This window comes from Sus scrofa, unplaced genomic scaffold, assembly GCF_000003025.6.
Source record: "Sus scrofa isolate TJ Tabasco breed Duroc unplaced genomic scaffold, Sscrofa11.1 Contig127, whole genome shotgun sequence".
Classification (NCBI taxonomy): domain Eukaryota; kingdom Metazoa; phylum Chordata; class Mammalia; order Artiodactyla; family Suidae; genus Sus; species Sus scrofa.
In genome coordinates, this window is record NW_018084852.1 from 62238 (window position 1) to 77473 (window position 15236).

The 15236-nt window shown below is 37.3% G+C and overlaps 1 protein-coding gene across 1 annotated transcript; it reads right to left on the reverse strand.

The window, feature by feature from the left end:
• Positions 1-13962: 13962 nt before the first annotated feature.
• On the reverse strand, positions 13963-15036 carry LOC110258123 (olfactory receptor 12D2-like). The gene has a single exon (XM_021081281.1). The coding sequence runs from the start codon at positions 15022-15024 to the stop codon at positions 14098-14100; it is 927 nt and encodes a 308-aa protein (XP_020936940.1). The 5' UTR covers positions 15025-15036; the 3' UTR covers positions 13963-14097.
• Between the last annotated feature and the right edge of the window lie 200 nt (positions 15037-15236).

A 15236-nucleotide genomic window follows, 5' to 3' on the forward strand; every position in this document is an offset into this window, starting at 1 on the left:
ATTCCTTCTCAGTTTCCAAGGAGGCTGCTGGCTGCAAGAGAAAGTGGAAACCTATAGAAATTAAGCTTTGTTATTTAGCAATATAATCCACTTACTCAGGGATGTTAAGGCAGGAAGGCAGGATCGCTAGTACATCACTGTAAATGCTATGTAGCTTTGTATACTAATAATTATATTGAACAATTTTAAGTACTCTGATTTAAGCATAAGAATTAAATGAAGTAGATTATGAATTTTAATGTCATCCATTTCAGGCAAAGGGAAGAAAATATTTTATTATTGGGAAATAATAGTGCATCATAATTTTATGTACACTAAAATTTTCACCAAGTTCAGACACAAACTCATATTTATAAATAAGTATTTGATGTGACTATTCTTTCTCATTAGTTATTATATCTATTTGTACCACCATCAACTGATTATTAAATTGCAATTTTTTAGTTTCATTTCATGTAGGAGAGAACAAATTCTCAATGCTTTTTTAAAGAATTCTTTGAGGAGTTCCCGTCGTGGTGCAGTGGTTAACGAATCCGACTAGGAACCATGTAGTTGTGGGTTCAGTCCCTGCCCTTCCTCAGTGGGTTAATGATCTGGCGTTGCGGTGAGCTGTGGTGTAGGTTGCAGATGTGGCTCGGATCCCACGTTGCTGTGGCTCTGGCGTAGGCCAGCGGCTACAGCTCTGATTCGACCCCTAGCCTGGGAACCTCCATATGCCTCGGGAGCAGCCCAAGAAATGGCAAAAAGACAAAAAACAAAACAAAACAAAACAAAAAAACCCAAAGAATTCCTTGAAAAAATAAGTAATACTAAAAATGAAAAGCACGTTTTTATTGACATTTTCTTATTTGCATTATGATATACAAATGATCGTTACCTTCAACATAAAATACCACATAAATTGATCCAAAAAATTTGAACTTCCTATTAGGAAATGGCAAAAGGCCAGAGTCTTTCTGGTACAATGTTTAAAAGGAAATAAAAGATTGATAAACATCTAAAAATTATTTAATCCTTTGCTTTTTTGTGTGTGTGTGTGTGTTTTTGACACCTCTTGAGCTGCTCCTGCGGCATAGGGAGGTTCCCAGGCTAGGGGTCTAATCGGAGCTGTAGCCGCTGGCCTACACCAGAGCCACAGCAACACGGGATCCGAGCCGTGTCTGCGATCTACACCACAGCTTATGGCAACGCCGGATCCCCAACCCACTGAGCCAGACCAGGGACCAAACCCGCAACCTACTCGGATTCGCTAACCACTGAGCCACGACAGGAACTCCTAATCCTTTGCTCTTAATTAAATACAAATTAAAGCAAGAATGAGATATAATTATCAGTAATTCAGAAATTATTAGTGATAGAAAAGAGTCACTTTTCTTTAGTGAAATTGCAAAGCTCTTGTAGCTTTCTACTTTCAGTGTTGATCCAGAATCTTAATTACTTTTGCTTCTTTGATCTCGCTGAGTATGTTTTCTCTGTACCCTACTTTCTGTCTTTTAACAAATGAGGCATTGGAATTCTTATGCTTCTGTCTTGTTTTTAGGTGGACCTTAGTGCTTTTAAAACATAACAAAAAGTCTATAGGAAGAATTTAATAATTTATTATTATTTATTTCTGGTTGTGAAATATTTTCTGTATTTCTTTCAAAATATGGACCATGGCTTGTTACTGAATTTTCTAGTATTTCATTGACATCAGAATTTCTCCCTAAGAAATGAAAGAGGCTTGAAACCTGGATGACTAGTTGTGACAGTAAGCATTTTTTCACATGCTTCTCACAATCTTGGTGTCCTTAACATTTTTTCTTTCTGGGATCTTTATTGGTCTTTATTTTGTGAAAATGGAAAATATGGTTGTTTTGCTCACATTACAATATTTCGTTATATGCTTGTTTTTTTTTTTCATTACTGTTTTAACACTCTATTTTAATCTCTGATATAGGTGGGATCTCACATTTCTTCTAAGTCACTGTAGGGGTCAGTAAATAACAAGAATAGAAAGATATCAAGTGGTGTCATCCTGAGGTTCATTTATCCCAAATTTATTTGCTGGTTTCAAAAAGGAAGGAATTGCTGAGAAAAGTGCAGTATGTTTCTGGAACAAAGAATTTGAATCTCTCTCCCGGATTCCCAATTTTTATTAAAAAGTGCATAGTTGGTAAATTTTTAATTTTACCTTTAAAGAAATAAATGACAATGACTGGTTATATCCCAACCATTCAAATCCTGTTATTCATTTACTTTCTATTATTCAGTATAATCATCCATTTTAGACACCACGGAAACTCACCAGAGCAAATCCAGGAACTTCCTTTCTAAACTTGGGGAAAATTTCTCAGTTACTACTTAGCAGAAGGTAATTCAGATACTTTTCAGTAAAAATTTTCTGTGGAGAGGAAAATAAGGATTTCCATTCTCATAATTGGAGTTTATGCTCCTCTATATAGCTCCTGTGTCATGACTGGAGAGATCCTCAAATGCTCTGGTCATTTGGGGCTACTTGAAAATACCCTGGGACTCAAACATGCAATTATATAGAGCTTTCCCGTGGAGTATTTTTCTGTTGATTTAATTTAATGATCACACCTAGTTATCTGGAAATTCTGATTATTTGCATTCATTGGATGAAATTGTTGAAACGCTTAGTAATTTGTGACTTATATTCTGGAAAACCCAACGTTAATGGTTAAATCTATTTTTCAGTTTGTTCATTGCAAAGTAAATGCCTATTCAGGGGAATCATGTTTGCTTTGTGTATCAATGCAAAGTTGAAGTAATTGGTAATAACCTACTGATAGTTATCCTTTTCTCAGCTGTTTTAATAATTTTTATTAGAATATTATTTCCAGGAAACAATGTCTTAATCTAGTTCATCTCTGTGTTACAAACGCTGTCTGGCACTGTGCCTTATCCATAGCAGATCCTGTTAATTATCTGTGGAATCAAATTTAATTAAGTTCTAACATGTTTTTGCTCTAATAACAGACATACAGGAATTTTTTCTCTCCTAAGAATTTAAGTAATATAAGAACTTTAGTGATCAAATAATCTAAGCAGGAATTTTGAACTCTTAAAACAGTACGTCCAGGATGGAACACTTAGTAGGCATCTTCTGGTTGTCTGTCACTACATAACAAACTAAGTGACTTTAAACAGCAGTTTATTATTTTCTCTCTAGTATGTATGGATAAGCAGTTTTTGCTTGGAATCTCTTATTCAGTTACAGGCAGATTTCAGCTGTGATTATAGTCACCTGAAAACTCAATTCAGATAAAAGTTCAAAATGATTCACTCACATGATGGGCAACTGATGTTGGCTCTTGGCTGAAAAGTCAACAGGGCACCTGCAGCATCTGCTTGTCATCTCTCCTTCTTTGTTGGCTTCTAACAGCACAAGAGTTAGGTTCCATGATTTATTTGTCTCTTCTTATGCTAGTAACCAAGAGCCTTTTAGTTAATGTAGCTTCATGTAGTTGTACTGCTTTTCATTTTTTTACTTATTTTTTGGCTGCACTTTTTGCATGTAGAAGTTACCGTACCGTAGTTGTGACCTGCTCCACTGCTGCAACAATACCAGATCCTTAACCGGCTACAGCATATGGGAACTTCCAGTTGTACTATTTTGTAGATCAAGTCCAATTGTTAAAATTCTTTTGTAAAATCATCTATTTATGAACAGTTAGTCTTTAATATAAATTTTAGAATCAGCAGTTCCCATTGTGGCTCAGTGGTAGGAACCCTACTAGTATCTATGAGGATGTGAGTTCAGATCCTGGCCTCACTCAGTGGGTCAGGGATAGCACGTTGCTGTGGCTGTGGTATAGGCTGGAGGCTACAGCTCTGATTTGACCCCTAGCCTGGGAACTTCATATGCAGCAGGTACAGACCTAAAAAAGAGGAAAATAAATAAATAAATAAATAAATTTTAGAATCAGTATGTTGAATTCCTCACAAAATTCCCCTGGAATTTCTTAAAAGTATATTAAGTTCACTTTTGTGTGTATGCAGATACATGTTTATTTTTTTGTCTTTTTTTTTTAATTTAGGGTCACTCCTGCGGCATATGGAGGTTCCAAGGCTAGGGGTGTAATCGGAGCTACAGCTGCCAGCCTACACCACAGCCACAGCAATGCCAGATCCCAGCTGTGTCTGCCACCTACACCACAGCTCATAGCAACGCCAGATCCTTAACCCTTTGAGCAGGGCCAGGGATGGAACCCACAAGTCCATGGATCCTAGTCGGATTCGTTTCTGCTGTCCCACGACTGGAACTCCCAGATTACATGTTTATAATGTTTAATTATCTCGTCTATACATGTGGATGTATTGGTATTTTTATTCAATTTTAATTTAAATCCTTGGTAACATATAAAAATCTTTGAACATTTTATTCATTTTAAAAGTGAATTTGTTTCTATTTTCATTGTATCTTAATTTGTGTATGTTGATCTTGTATCATGCAGCATTTCTTAAGATTCTAATTATGTTTCATTCTTTGTATTGTGGATTTTATGCATTTTGACAAATGTATAATGTCATGCATCCACCATTACTGTATCATACAGAATATAATTACTGCCCTAAGCATTCCCTGTGCATGAGCTCTTTATCTCTCTCTCTCCTCAAATGTCTGGCAACTGCTGATCTTTTTACTGGCTTCAGTTTTTCCTTTCCCAGAATGCTATATTCTTGGAGTCATATAATATGTAGCCTTTCCAAGACGGGCTTCTTTCACTTAACAATATGACTTTAAGATGGCTTTGTGGTTTTTTGGTAGCTTGGTAGCTATATTTTTTGAAACTGCTTAATAATTGTCCATTGTATGGATGTACCAGTTTACCCATTTACTTGTTGAAGAATAACTTGTTTGCTACAAGTTTTGGCAGTTATAAATAAACCTAATATAAACATCCATGTGCAGGTTTTTGTATAAACAGAAGTTTTCAACTCATTTGGGTAAATCTACAGGATTTTAAAAATATCCATAATAATGTACTCTTCATTGAATAGTCTTTTTGCCTCTTCCTTTCCTCTTCTTTTATTTACTATGTAGTTTCTTATTTAATTACATTGGTTGAGACCTTCACTTATGGTAGCGGAGATGTGATAGTGGAAAACCTTTATTTTTCTTTCAAATCTTGAAGGGGTATTTCTAAAGTTTTTCATAGCACATGACATTGGCTATAGTTTTGATAGACAGGATTTTAGTAAGTTTTGCAGCTATCATTTATTAAATTTAGTTGTGTTCGTTACATTTCTAGTGTCCTGAGTGTTTTTATCATAGAAATAATTGAAATTTATCAAGCTTTTTCATGCATCTGTTGTTATACTCATGTAGATTTTTGTTGTCTACAAACCTGTGGCAGAGTCAAGCAAGAAATAAATAACATTGATAGGATATTTTGATTACTCAAGCTACAACAGAATTGCACAGAAAGATGAAAGCACAGTAGATATTAGAAAAGATCAGAAAAAAATGTAGAATGAATAAATCTTATGAGATAAATCAGAAGTTAGATTTGTCATTATCCAAGATCCATCTGATGTCCTCAAATGATCCTTGTCATTAGATATTTAAAGGGGATATTCATCTTGGCTATCCCTCTCAAAATATGACATTGTTTTTGGTTTAATATCCCAGCCAGATGGGCACATTAAAAGTATTTCACTTGGCCTTCTCTAGTATGATAGCTCATTTCTTACTGACCAAGGACATGATGAAGGAGCTTCTAGGTAGTTCATTCCCAATTTTATACCTAATTGCTGCTGAATGACTATTGGATGTGTCTGCAGTACCAAATGATACACTGTAAGTCAGGATTTAATGTGACTCCGCTTATTACCTGATCTCCCCATGCCCTCTCTGTCATGTGGGTCATGATGAGGCAATGAGGTCAAGAAACAGTGACAGTAACTGTGACATTTTACTGGGGAAGATCACAGTTTCTTGCTTCCCACTCTTGCCTTTTAACTGTAGAGTTTAAGCAGTATCCTTGTTGACTGATCCCTGATTTTGCCCCTAGACACACCATAGTATATTAACCATCTCCAGAACTCTCTGTGGGTAAAGGCTTCTTGGCTGCCCCTCTGACCTCACTGTTCGTTATGGAAATTTTAACTGTCTTGATTCTGGTGGTTCACTTCTATCATCTGTCCTCTATTGTTTAAGAACTCCTTTTTCCCTGCACTATTAATGATCCAGCTCTGTAATTATCTCTTCAGTCATCCCCAGTCTACAGAGGAGAGTCTCACCACTGGATTTGGTGATTGTGGTACTCCTCTAGCAGAACATTCCTGATGATCTTGGGGAATGGTATGTCTCCTCTATGCTCTCGCATGGAATGTAAGATTCTGGTGTGTTTTCTTACCTCACATGGCATGTCCACTCCACTTTCCTGAATGTCTTTATCCTTCTCCTGCCTTCTGCCAGGGCAACTCAGTCATTTCCACACTCATCATCTCGACCACTGCCTTATCTAAGCTTTTAAGATCCACATCCCTTGGGTCCTTGCCTAAGAATCCAATGTCCCTGAGGTAAGGGATTCTAACATAAAATCCAACTTTATGCTTCAGTCTCCTAAGCACTCTCAGAATCAAGTTCCACGGTTACTACTGCTAGTATGTGCTAGCTGATACATTTAATTTTACATTTATTCTGTTTCTTCCCTCTGGACATCACAAGTTAGTCTCTGTAGAAATTTGACTCTGGGAATTAGCCTGGAATCCAGGGACAGCATCCATGATGGTCTACTATAATATGGAAGACAGAAAGTGTATCTGTTGTACCCCAAATACCTTTTTTTCTTGAAGTTTTAAAAGTATTCTTTTATTTAGAGAAGTAGAGATATATTATTTGACATTACTTGCATGATTTTTTCTTTATTTGCTTTCTTGTCTCATTCCATTTTTCTTAACTGCTTTACAAGCTTCTTTGTATATAATTACTATCACATGGGAATAAACCTAAGTTAGGATGCAGGAGTCCAAACATCTTGGTTCTTTTTTATTCCCCTATGAGCAATAACCTTAGCAAGTCACCTACCTAGTTTTTTTCCCCCTACAGAAATGAAAAATAAAACTAATACTTTAGTTTGTGAAATAAGTTTAGAATAGGAAAACCAAACAGAAAAGTAGAAAAAATTCTGTAAGTCGAAGCTTTCCATGACTATTAGCTGAGAAATAAAAATAAACCATACAGTGACAGTTTGATCTCTTCTCTTCCTATATGGATGCCTTTTATTTCTTTTGTTTGTCTAATTGCTGTGGCTAAGACTTCCAAAATGATGTTGAAGAGCAGTGGTGAGAGTGGGCATCCCTGTCTTGTTCCAGATTTGAGTGAGAAGGCTTTCAGTTTTTCCCCATTGAGGATTATATTTGCTGTGGGTTTCTCATAAATGGCTTTGATTATATTCAGGAATGTTCCCTCTATACCCACTTTGGCGAGGGTCTTGATCATGAATGGATGTTGAACTTTGTCAAATGCTTTTTCTGCGTCTATTGAGATGATCATATGATTTTTGACCTTTTTTTTGTTAATGTGGTGTATGATGCTGATTGATTTGCGTATGTTGAACCATCCTTGTGAACCTGGGACGAACCCAACCTGGTCATGGTGTATAATTTTTTTGATATGTTGTTGGATTCGGTTGGCTAAGATTTTGTTGAGAATTTTTGCATCTATATTCATCAATGATATTGGGCGATAGTTTTCTTTTTTGGTGGTATCTCTGTCTGGTTTTGGAATGAGGGTGATGGTGGCCTCATAGAATGTCTTTGGAGTATTCCTTCTTCAACCTTTTGAAAGAGTTTAAGGAGGATGGGCACCAATTCCTCTTTATATGTTTGGTAAAATTCACCTGTGAAGCCATCTGGTCCTGGACTTTTATTTGTAGGGAGTGATTTTATGACCTCTTCAATTTCATTTCTAGTGATCGGTCTGTTCAGTTGGTCTGTTTCTGCTTGATTCAGTTTTGGCAGGCTGTAAGATTCTAGAAAATTGTCCATTTCTTCCAGATTGTCAAACTTGTTGCCATACAGTTGTTCATAGTATTCTCTTATGGTTTTTTGTATTTCTGCTGTATCCGTTGTGATTTCTCCTTTTTCATTTATAATTTTGGTTATTTGGGTTCTTTCTCTCCTCTTTTTAGTGAGTCTGGCCAGGGGTTTGTCAATTTTGTTCACCTTTTCAAAGAACCAGCTCTTGGTTTTATTAATTTTCTCTATTGTTTTTTGAGTCTCTATTTTATTGATTTCTTCTTTGATCTTTATAATTTCCTTCCTTCTGCTGACTTTAGGACTTTTTTGTTCTTCTTTTTCTAATTCGTTTAGGTGGAGGGTTAAGTTGTCAATTTGGGATCTTTCTTCTTTTTTGAGAAAGGCCTGGATTGCTATAAATTTCCCTCTGAGCACTGCTTTTGCAGCATCCCATAGATTTTGAGAGGTTGTGTCTTCATTATCATTTGTTTCAAGGTAGTTTTTAATTTCCTTCTTGATTTCCTCATTGACCCATTGGTTTTTGAGTAGCATGTTGTTGAGTCTCCATGGAGTAGGTTTTTTCTCTTTGCTTTTCCCATGGTTGATTTCTAATTTCATGGCATTGTGGTCAGAGAAGATACTTGAGATAATTTCTACGCTCCTAAATTTATTGAGATTCGCTTTGTGTCCCAATATGTGGTCAATTCTTGAGAATGTTCCATGAGCATTTGAGAAGAATGTGTATTCTGCTTTTTTTGGATGTAGTGTCCTGAAGATATCAATGAAGTCTAACTTTCCTATTGTTTCCTTTAGGATCTCTGTTGCTTTATTGGTTTTCTGTCTAGAGGATCTGTCCATTGATGTGAGGGGGGTATTTAGGTCTCCTACTATGATTGTATTCTCATCAATATCTTCCTTTATGTCTGTTAATATTTGTTGTGTGTATCTGGGTGCTCCTGTATTTGGGGCATATATGTTGACAATAGTAACATCCTCTCCTTGGATGGATCCCTTAATCATTAAATAGTGTCCTTCTTTGTCTTTCTTTATGCCTTTTGTTTTAAAGTCTATTTTGTCTGATATGAGTGACTGTATGCAGATGATATGATACTATACCTAGAAAACCCAAAGGACTCAACCCCAAAACTCCTTGAACTGATTAATAAATTCAGCAAAGTGGCAGGATATAAGATTAACATTCAGAAGTCAGTTGCATTTCTGTATACCAGCAATGAAACATTAGAAAAAGAATACAACAAAATGATACCTTTTAAAATTGTACCTCACAAAATCAAGTACCTCGGAATACACCTGACCAAAGAGGTATAGGACCTATATGCCGAGAACTATAAAACCTTAATCAAAGAGATCAAAGAAGATGTAAAGAAATGGAAAGATATTCCATGTTCCTGGATTGGAAAAATCAATATTGTGAAAATGGCCATCCTACCCAAAGCAATCTACAGATTCAATGCAATCCCTATCAAATTACCCATGACATTTTTCACAGAACTAGAACAAACAATCCAAACATTTATATGGAACCACAAAAGACCCAGAATCGCCAAAGCAATCCTGAGAAACAAAAACCAAGCAGGAGGCATAACTCTCCCAGACTTCAAGAAATACTACAAAGCCACAGTCATCAAAACAGTGTGGTACTGGTATCAAAACAGACAGACAGACCAATGGAACAGGATAGAGGATCCGGAAATAAACCCTGACACCTATGGTCAATTAATCTTTGACAAGGGAGGCAGGAATATCAAATGGGAAAAGGAAAGTCTATTCAGCAAGCATTGCTGGGAAACCTGGACAGCTGCATGCAGAGCAATGAAACTAGAACACACCCTCACACCATGCACAAAAATAAACTCCAAATGGCTGAAAGACTTAAATATACGACAGGACACCATCAAACTCCTAGAAGAAAACATAGGCAAAACACTCTCTGACATCAACATCATGAATATTTTCTCAGGTCCGTCTCCCAAAGCAATAGAAATTAGAGCAAAAATAAACCCATGGGACCTCATCAAACTGAAAAGCTTTTGCACAGCAAAGGAAACCAAAAAGAAAACAAAAAGACAACTTACAGAATGGGAGAAAGTAGTTTCAAATGATGCAACTGACAAGGGCTTAATCTCTAGAATATACAAGCAACTTATACAACTCAACAGCAAAAAAGCCAATCAATCAATGGAAAAATGGGCAAAAGACCTGAATAGACATTTCTCCAAGGAAGATATACAGATGGCCAACAAATACATGAAAAAATGCTCCACATCGCTGATTATAAGAGAAATGCAAATCAAAACTACCATGAGATACCACCTCACACCAGTCAGAATGGCCATCATTAATAAATCCACAGATAACAAGTGCTGGAGGGGCTGTGGAGAAAAGGGAACCCTCCTGCACTGCTGGTGGGAATGTAAACTGGTACAGCCACTATGGAGAACAGTTTGGAGATACCTTAGAAATCTATACATAGAACTTCCATATGACCCCGCAATCCCACTCTTGGGCATCTATCCGGACAAAGCTCTACCTAAAAGAGACACATGCACCCGCATGTTCATTGCAGCCCTATTCACAATAGCCAGGACATGGAAACAACCCAAATGTCCATCGACAGATGATTGGATTTGGAAGATGTGGTATATATACACAATGGAATACTACTCAGCCATAAAAAAGGATGACATCATGCCATTTGCAGCAACATGGATGGAACTAGAGAATCTCATCCTGAGTGAAATGAGCCAGAAAGACAAAGACAAATACCATATGATATCACTTATAACTGGAATCTAATATCCAGCACAAATGAACATCTCCTCAGAAAAGAAAATCATGGACTTGGAGAAGAGACTTGTGGCTGCCTGATGGGAGGGGGAGGGAGTGGGAGGGATCGGGAGCTTGGGCTTATCAGACACAACCTAGAATAGATTTATAAGGAGATCCTGCTGAATAGCATTGAGAACTATGTCTAGATACTCATGTCGCAACAGAAGAAAGGGTGGGGGAAAAAACTGTAACTGCAATGTATACATCTAAGGATGACCTGACCCCCTTGCTGTACAGTGGGAAAATAATAAAAAAAAAATAAAATAAACCACAAGTAGGATAGAAGGTATTCCTGAGATTTTTTTAAAAATCTCCCTCCACTTTTAATAACATTTCACAATAATCCTTGCCAGTTGGAACATTTGACTTCTTTTTAAATTTTTAATTCTTAAAAAAATAAAAAAAATTTATTTCCCCAATACATTTTTTTTCCTACCATACAGCATGGTGACCCAGTTAAACATACATGTATACATTCTTTTTTCTCACATTATAATGCTCCATTGTAAGCAACTAGACATAGTTCCCAGTGCTACACAGCAGGATCTCATTGCTAATCCATTCCAAAAGCTACAGTTTGGATCTATTAACCCCAGGCTCCCAATCCATCCCTCCCCCTCCCCCTTGGCAACCACAAGTCTAGTCTCCAATTCCATGATTTTCTTTTCTGTGGAAAGTTTCATTTGTGCCCTATATTAGATTTAGATATAAGTAATAGCATATGGTATTTGTCTTTCTCCTTCTGACTTCCTTCACTCAGTATGAGAGTCTCTAGTTCCATCCATGTTGCTGCAAGTGGCATTATTTTGTTCTTTTTCATGGCTTAATAGTATATATACCACATCTTCCTAATCCAATCATCTGTCAATGGACCTTTGGGTTGTTTCCATGTCTTGGCTGTTGTGAATGCTATCTGTAGAAAACCCTAAGTACTCAACCCCAAAACAATTTGAACTGATCAGCAAATTCAGCAAAGCAGTAGGTTATAATATTAGCATTCAGAAATCAGTCACATTTCTGTATACTTACAATGAAATATTAGAAAAGGAATACAAAAATACAATACCTTTTAAAATCGCACCCCAAAACATCAAATACCTGGGAATAAACCTGACCAAGGAGGTAAAATACTTATATACTGAGAACTATAAAATATTAGTCAAGGAAATTAAAGAAGATGTAAAGAAATGGAAAGCTATTCCATACTCCTGGGTTGGAAAAATTAATGTTGTAAAAATGGCCATACTACCCAAAGCAATCTACAGATGCAATGCAATCCCTGTCAAATTATCCATGACATTTTTCACAGAACTAGAACAAACAATCCAAAAATTTATATAGAACCACAAAAGACCCAGAATTGCCAAAGTAATCCTGAGGAACAAATCCAAGCAGGAGGCATCTCTCTCCCAGACTTCAGGCAATATTACAGAGCCACAGTGATCAAGACAGTGTGGGTACTGGTACCAAAAGAGACATACAGACCAATGGAACACAATAGAGGACCCAAAAATAAACACAGACACCTATGGTCAATTAATCTTTGACAAAGGAGGCAAGAACATAAAATGGGGAAAAGACAGTCTTTTCAGCAAGTATTGCTGGGAAACCTGGACAGCCACATGCAAATCAATAAAACTAGAACACACCCTCCCACCACACATGAAAATAAACCCAAAATGGCTTGAAGACTTAAATATAAGACAAGACACCATCAAACTCCTGGAAGAGAACATAGGCAAAACATTCCCTGACATCAACTGTAAAAATGTTTTCTTAGGTCATTACCCCAAGGAAACAGAAATAAAGACAAAAATTAAACCGAAGGGACCTAATCAAACTGACAAGCTATAGCACAGCAAAGGAAACCAAAAAGAAAACAAAAAGACAACTTACAGAATGGGGGAAAATAGTGTCAAATGATGCAACTGACAAGGGCTTAATCTCTAAAATATACAAACAACTTATACAACTTGACAGCAAAAAAGCCAACAACCCAATAGAAAAATGGGCAAAAGACCTGAATAGACATTTGTCCAAAGAAGATATACAGATGGCCAATAAGAACATGAAACAATGCTAAACATCACTAATTAACAGAGAAATGCAAATAAAAATCACACCAGTCAGAGTGGCCATCATTAACAAGTCCACAAATAACAAATGCTGGAGAGGGTGTGGAGAAAAGGGAACCCTCCTGCACTGTTGGTGGGAATGTAAGCTGGTACAACCACTAGGGAGAACAGTATGGAGGTACCTTAGAAAACTCTACATAAAACTACCATATGACCCAGCAATCCCACTCTTGGGCGTATATCCAGACAAAACTTTCCTTGAAAAAGATACATCACCTCTATGTTCACTGCAGCACTATTCACAATAGCCAAGACATGGACTTCTAAAACACATCTGTAAATAATGGTTCTTGAACTCTTTAGATGAGCCACTGGTTATTTTATGTCAGTCAAGTTATGGTAACAGTGTCATTTTTTTAATTACTTTTTTTACCTCCATGCTTGGACCACAAGAAATCATGAAGTACATGTTAAAATTCCTCTTAAAGCATGTAAGTTAACATTTATTTTTCTTATTGTTATGATAGTCCTAAGTGAAAATCCTTAAAAATATATTAAAATTAGTAACTTGAAAGGATAATATATATAAAGAGACTTAAAAATAATACACTTCATGGGGAATATAGGCATATTTCCATATGTAAATTTAGAGACGAACACATTAGAATATGTAACAAATCAATTTTATCACCTGATATCTCAAAAACAAATTCAGCAGTGGAGTTCCATGGCTGATGTTCCATTTGTTCAGTTTTCTATTACATAAGAATGCATTGTTCAATACAACTTGACTAAGACCCATTTATTTTTTCTTTATCTAGTTCCCTCTGTTATACATATGGTAAATGATTTGAGAACCAATATAATTTCCTATCTCAACCTTCTTTTTTTTTTGTCTTTTGTCTTTTTAGGGCCACACCCGTGGCATACGGCGGTTCCCAGACTAGGGGTCTAATTGGAGCTGTACCTGCCAGCCTATGCCACAGCCATAGCAATGTTAGATCCGAGCTGTGCTTGTGACCGACACCACAGGTCATGGCAATGCTGGATCCTTAACCCACTGAGTGAAGCCAGAGATTGAACCCGCATCCTCATGGGTCTTAGGTTGGTTAACCACTGAGCCATGACAGGAACTCCAACATCTAAAGTTTCTTAATGCCGTTTTTTGGTGCCTCAGAAGACTTCTCTAGATTTGTTCAAGTCAGAATCTTCTTTTTACCAGCTTACTCAAGGCTCCCTTTACTTGCTTGTTCCTCAAAGTATAGATGAGTGGATTTAATACAGGAGTGACCACACTGTACATAATGGCAATGATCCTGTCCTGGTCCATGGAGCCACCTGAGGTAGTACAGATATATGTGAAAACAACAGGAGCAAAGAAAAGAAAAACTACCATGAAGTGGGAGGCACAAATGGACAGTGCTTTATGAAGCATGCTACAAGAATGGGTCTTGAAGGAAAGATGGGTGATAATGTAGCCATAGGAGAGAAGTGTTAGAAAGAATGGGCCCATCGCCATAGTCCCTGTAACAGTGTTGAGCAGCCACTGGTTAAGCTCAATGTTCCCACAGGCCAGCTTGAGCAAAGGCTTAATATCACAGAAGAAGTGATGGATATGGTTGGAACCACAGAAGTGTAAGCGAGAGGTCATTATGGAGTGCATCAGGGCATGGAAAAAACCAGTGATCCAGACAGTGACAGCCATTTGAGTACAGACCTGAGGATTCATGATAAGAGTGTAACGAAGTGGTTTGCAGATAGCCACAAAGCGGTCAAAAGCCATCACGGCCAACAACAGGGCCTCTGTGCTGCCCAGGAAGTGGAAGAAGTGAAGCTGGCTTATGCATCCCCAGAAAGAAATTGCTTTGTGTGAGGAGAGGAAGTTCCCCAGCATCTTTGGCAGCGTCACTGTGGAGTAGCAGATATCTAGACAGGACAGGTTTCCCAGGAAGAAATACATAGGAGAATGGAGTCTTGGCTCAGAGATGACAACCATCAGGATGGCTCCATTCCCAGCCACGATGACCAAGTAAATTGCGAGGAAAAGCACGAAGAGCAAAGGCTGCAGTTCTTGGATGTCTGTCACTCCGAGGAGAAGAAATTCAGTGACTGATGTTTGATTGGGCATCACTTAAAAGCAAAGACAGAAGAGTATATGGAATACCATCTCTACTGGAAATTAGAGTCCTCCAGCTGAGGATTTTTCCATCCTGGACAACATTTTGAGGGAGAGAATTCTGGTTATAAATAGTCCCAGCACAAAGGTTTTACAGGATGTGGACCGTTAGCTTATAAAATGCAAAGGTTAGATATTGGTTATGAACTGTTACTCACCTCCCT

Coding starts and splice junctions, on each gene's coding strand:
- LOC110258123 (XM_021081281.1), bottom strand. CDS start 15,024: ATGCCCAATCAAACATCAGTCACTGAATTTCTTCTCCTCGGAGTGACA.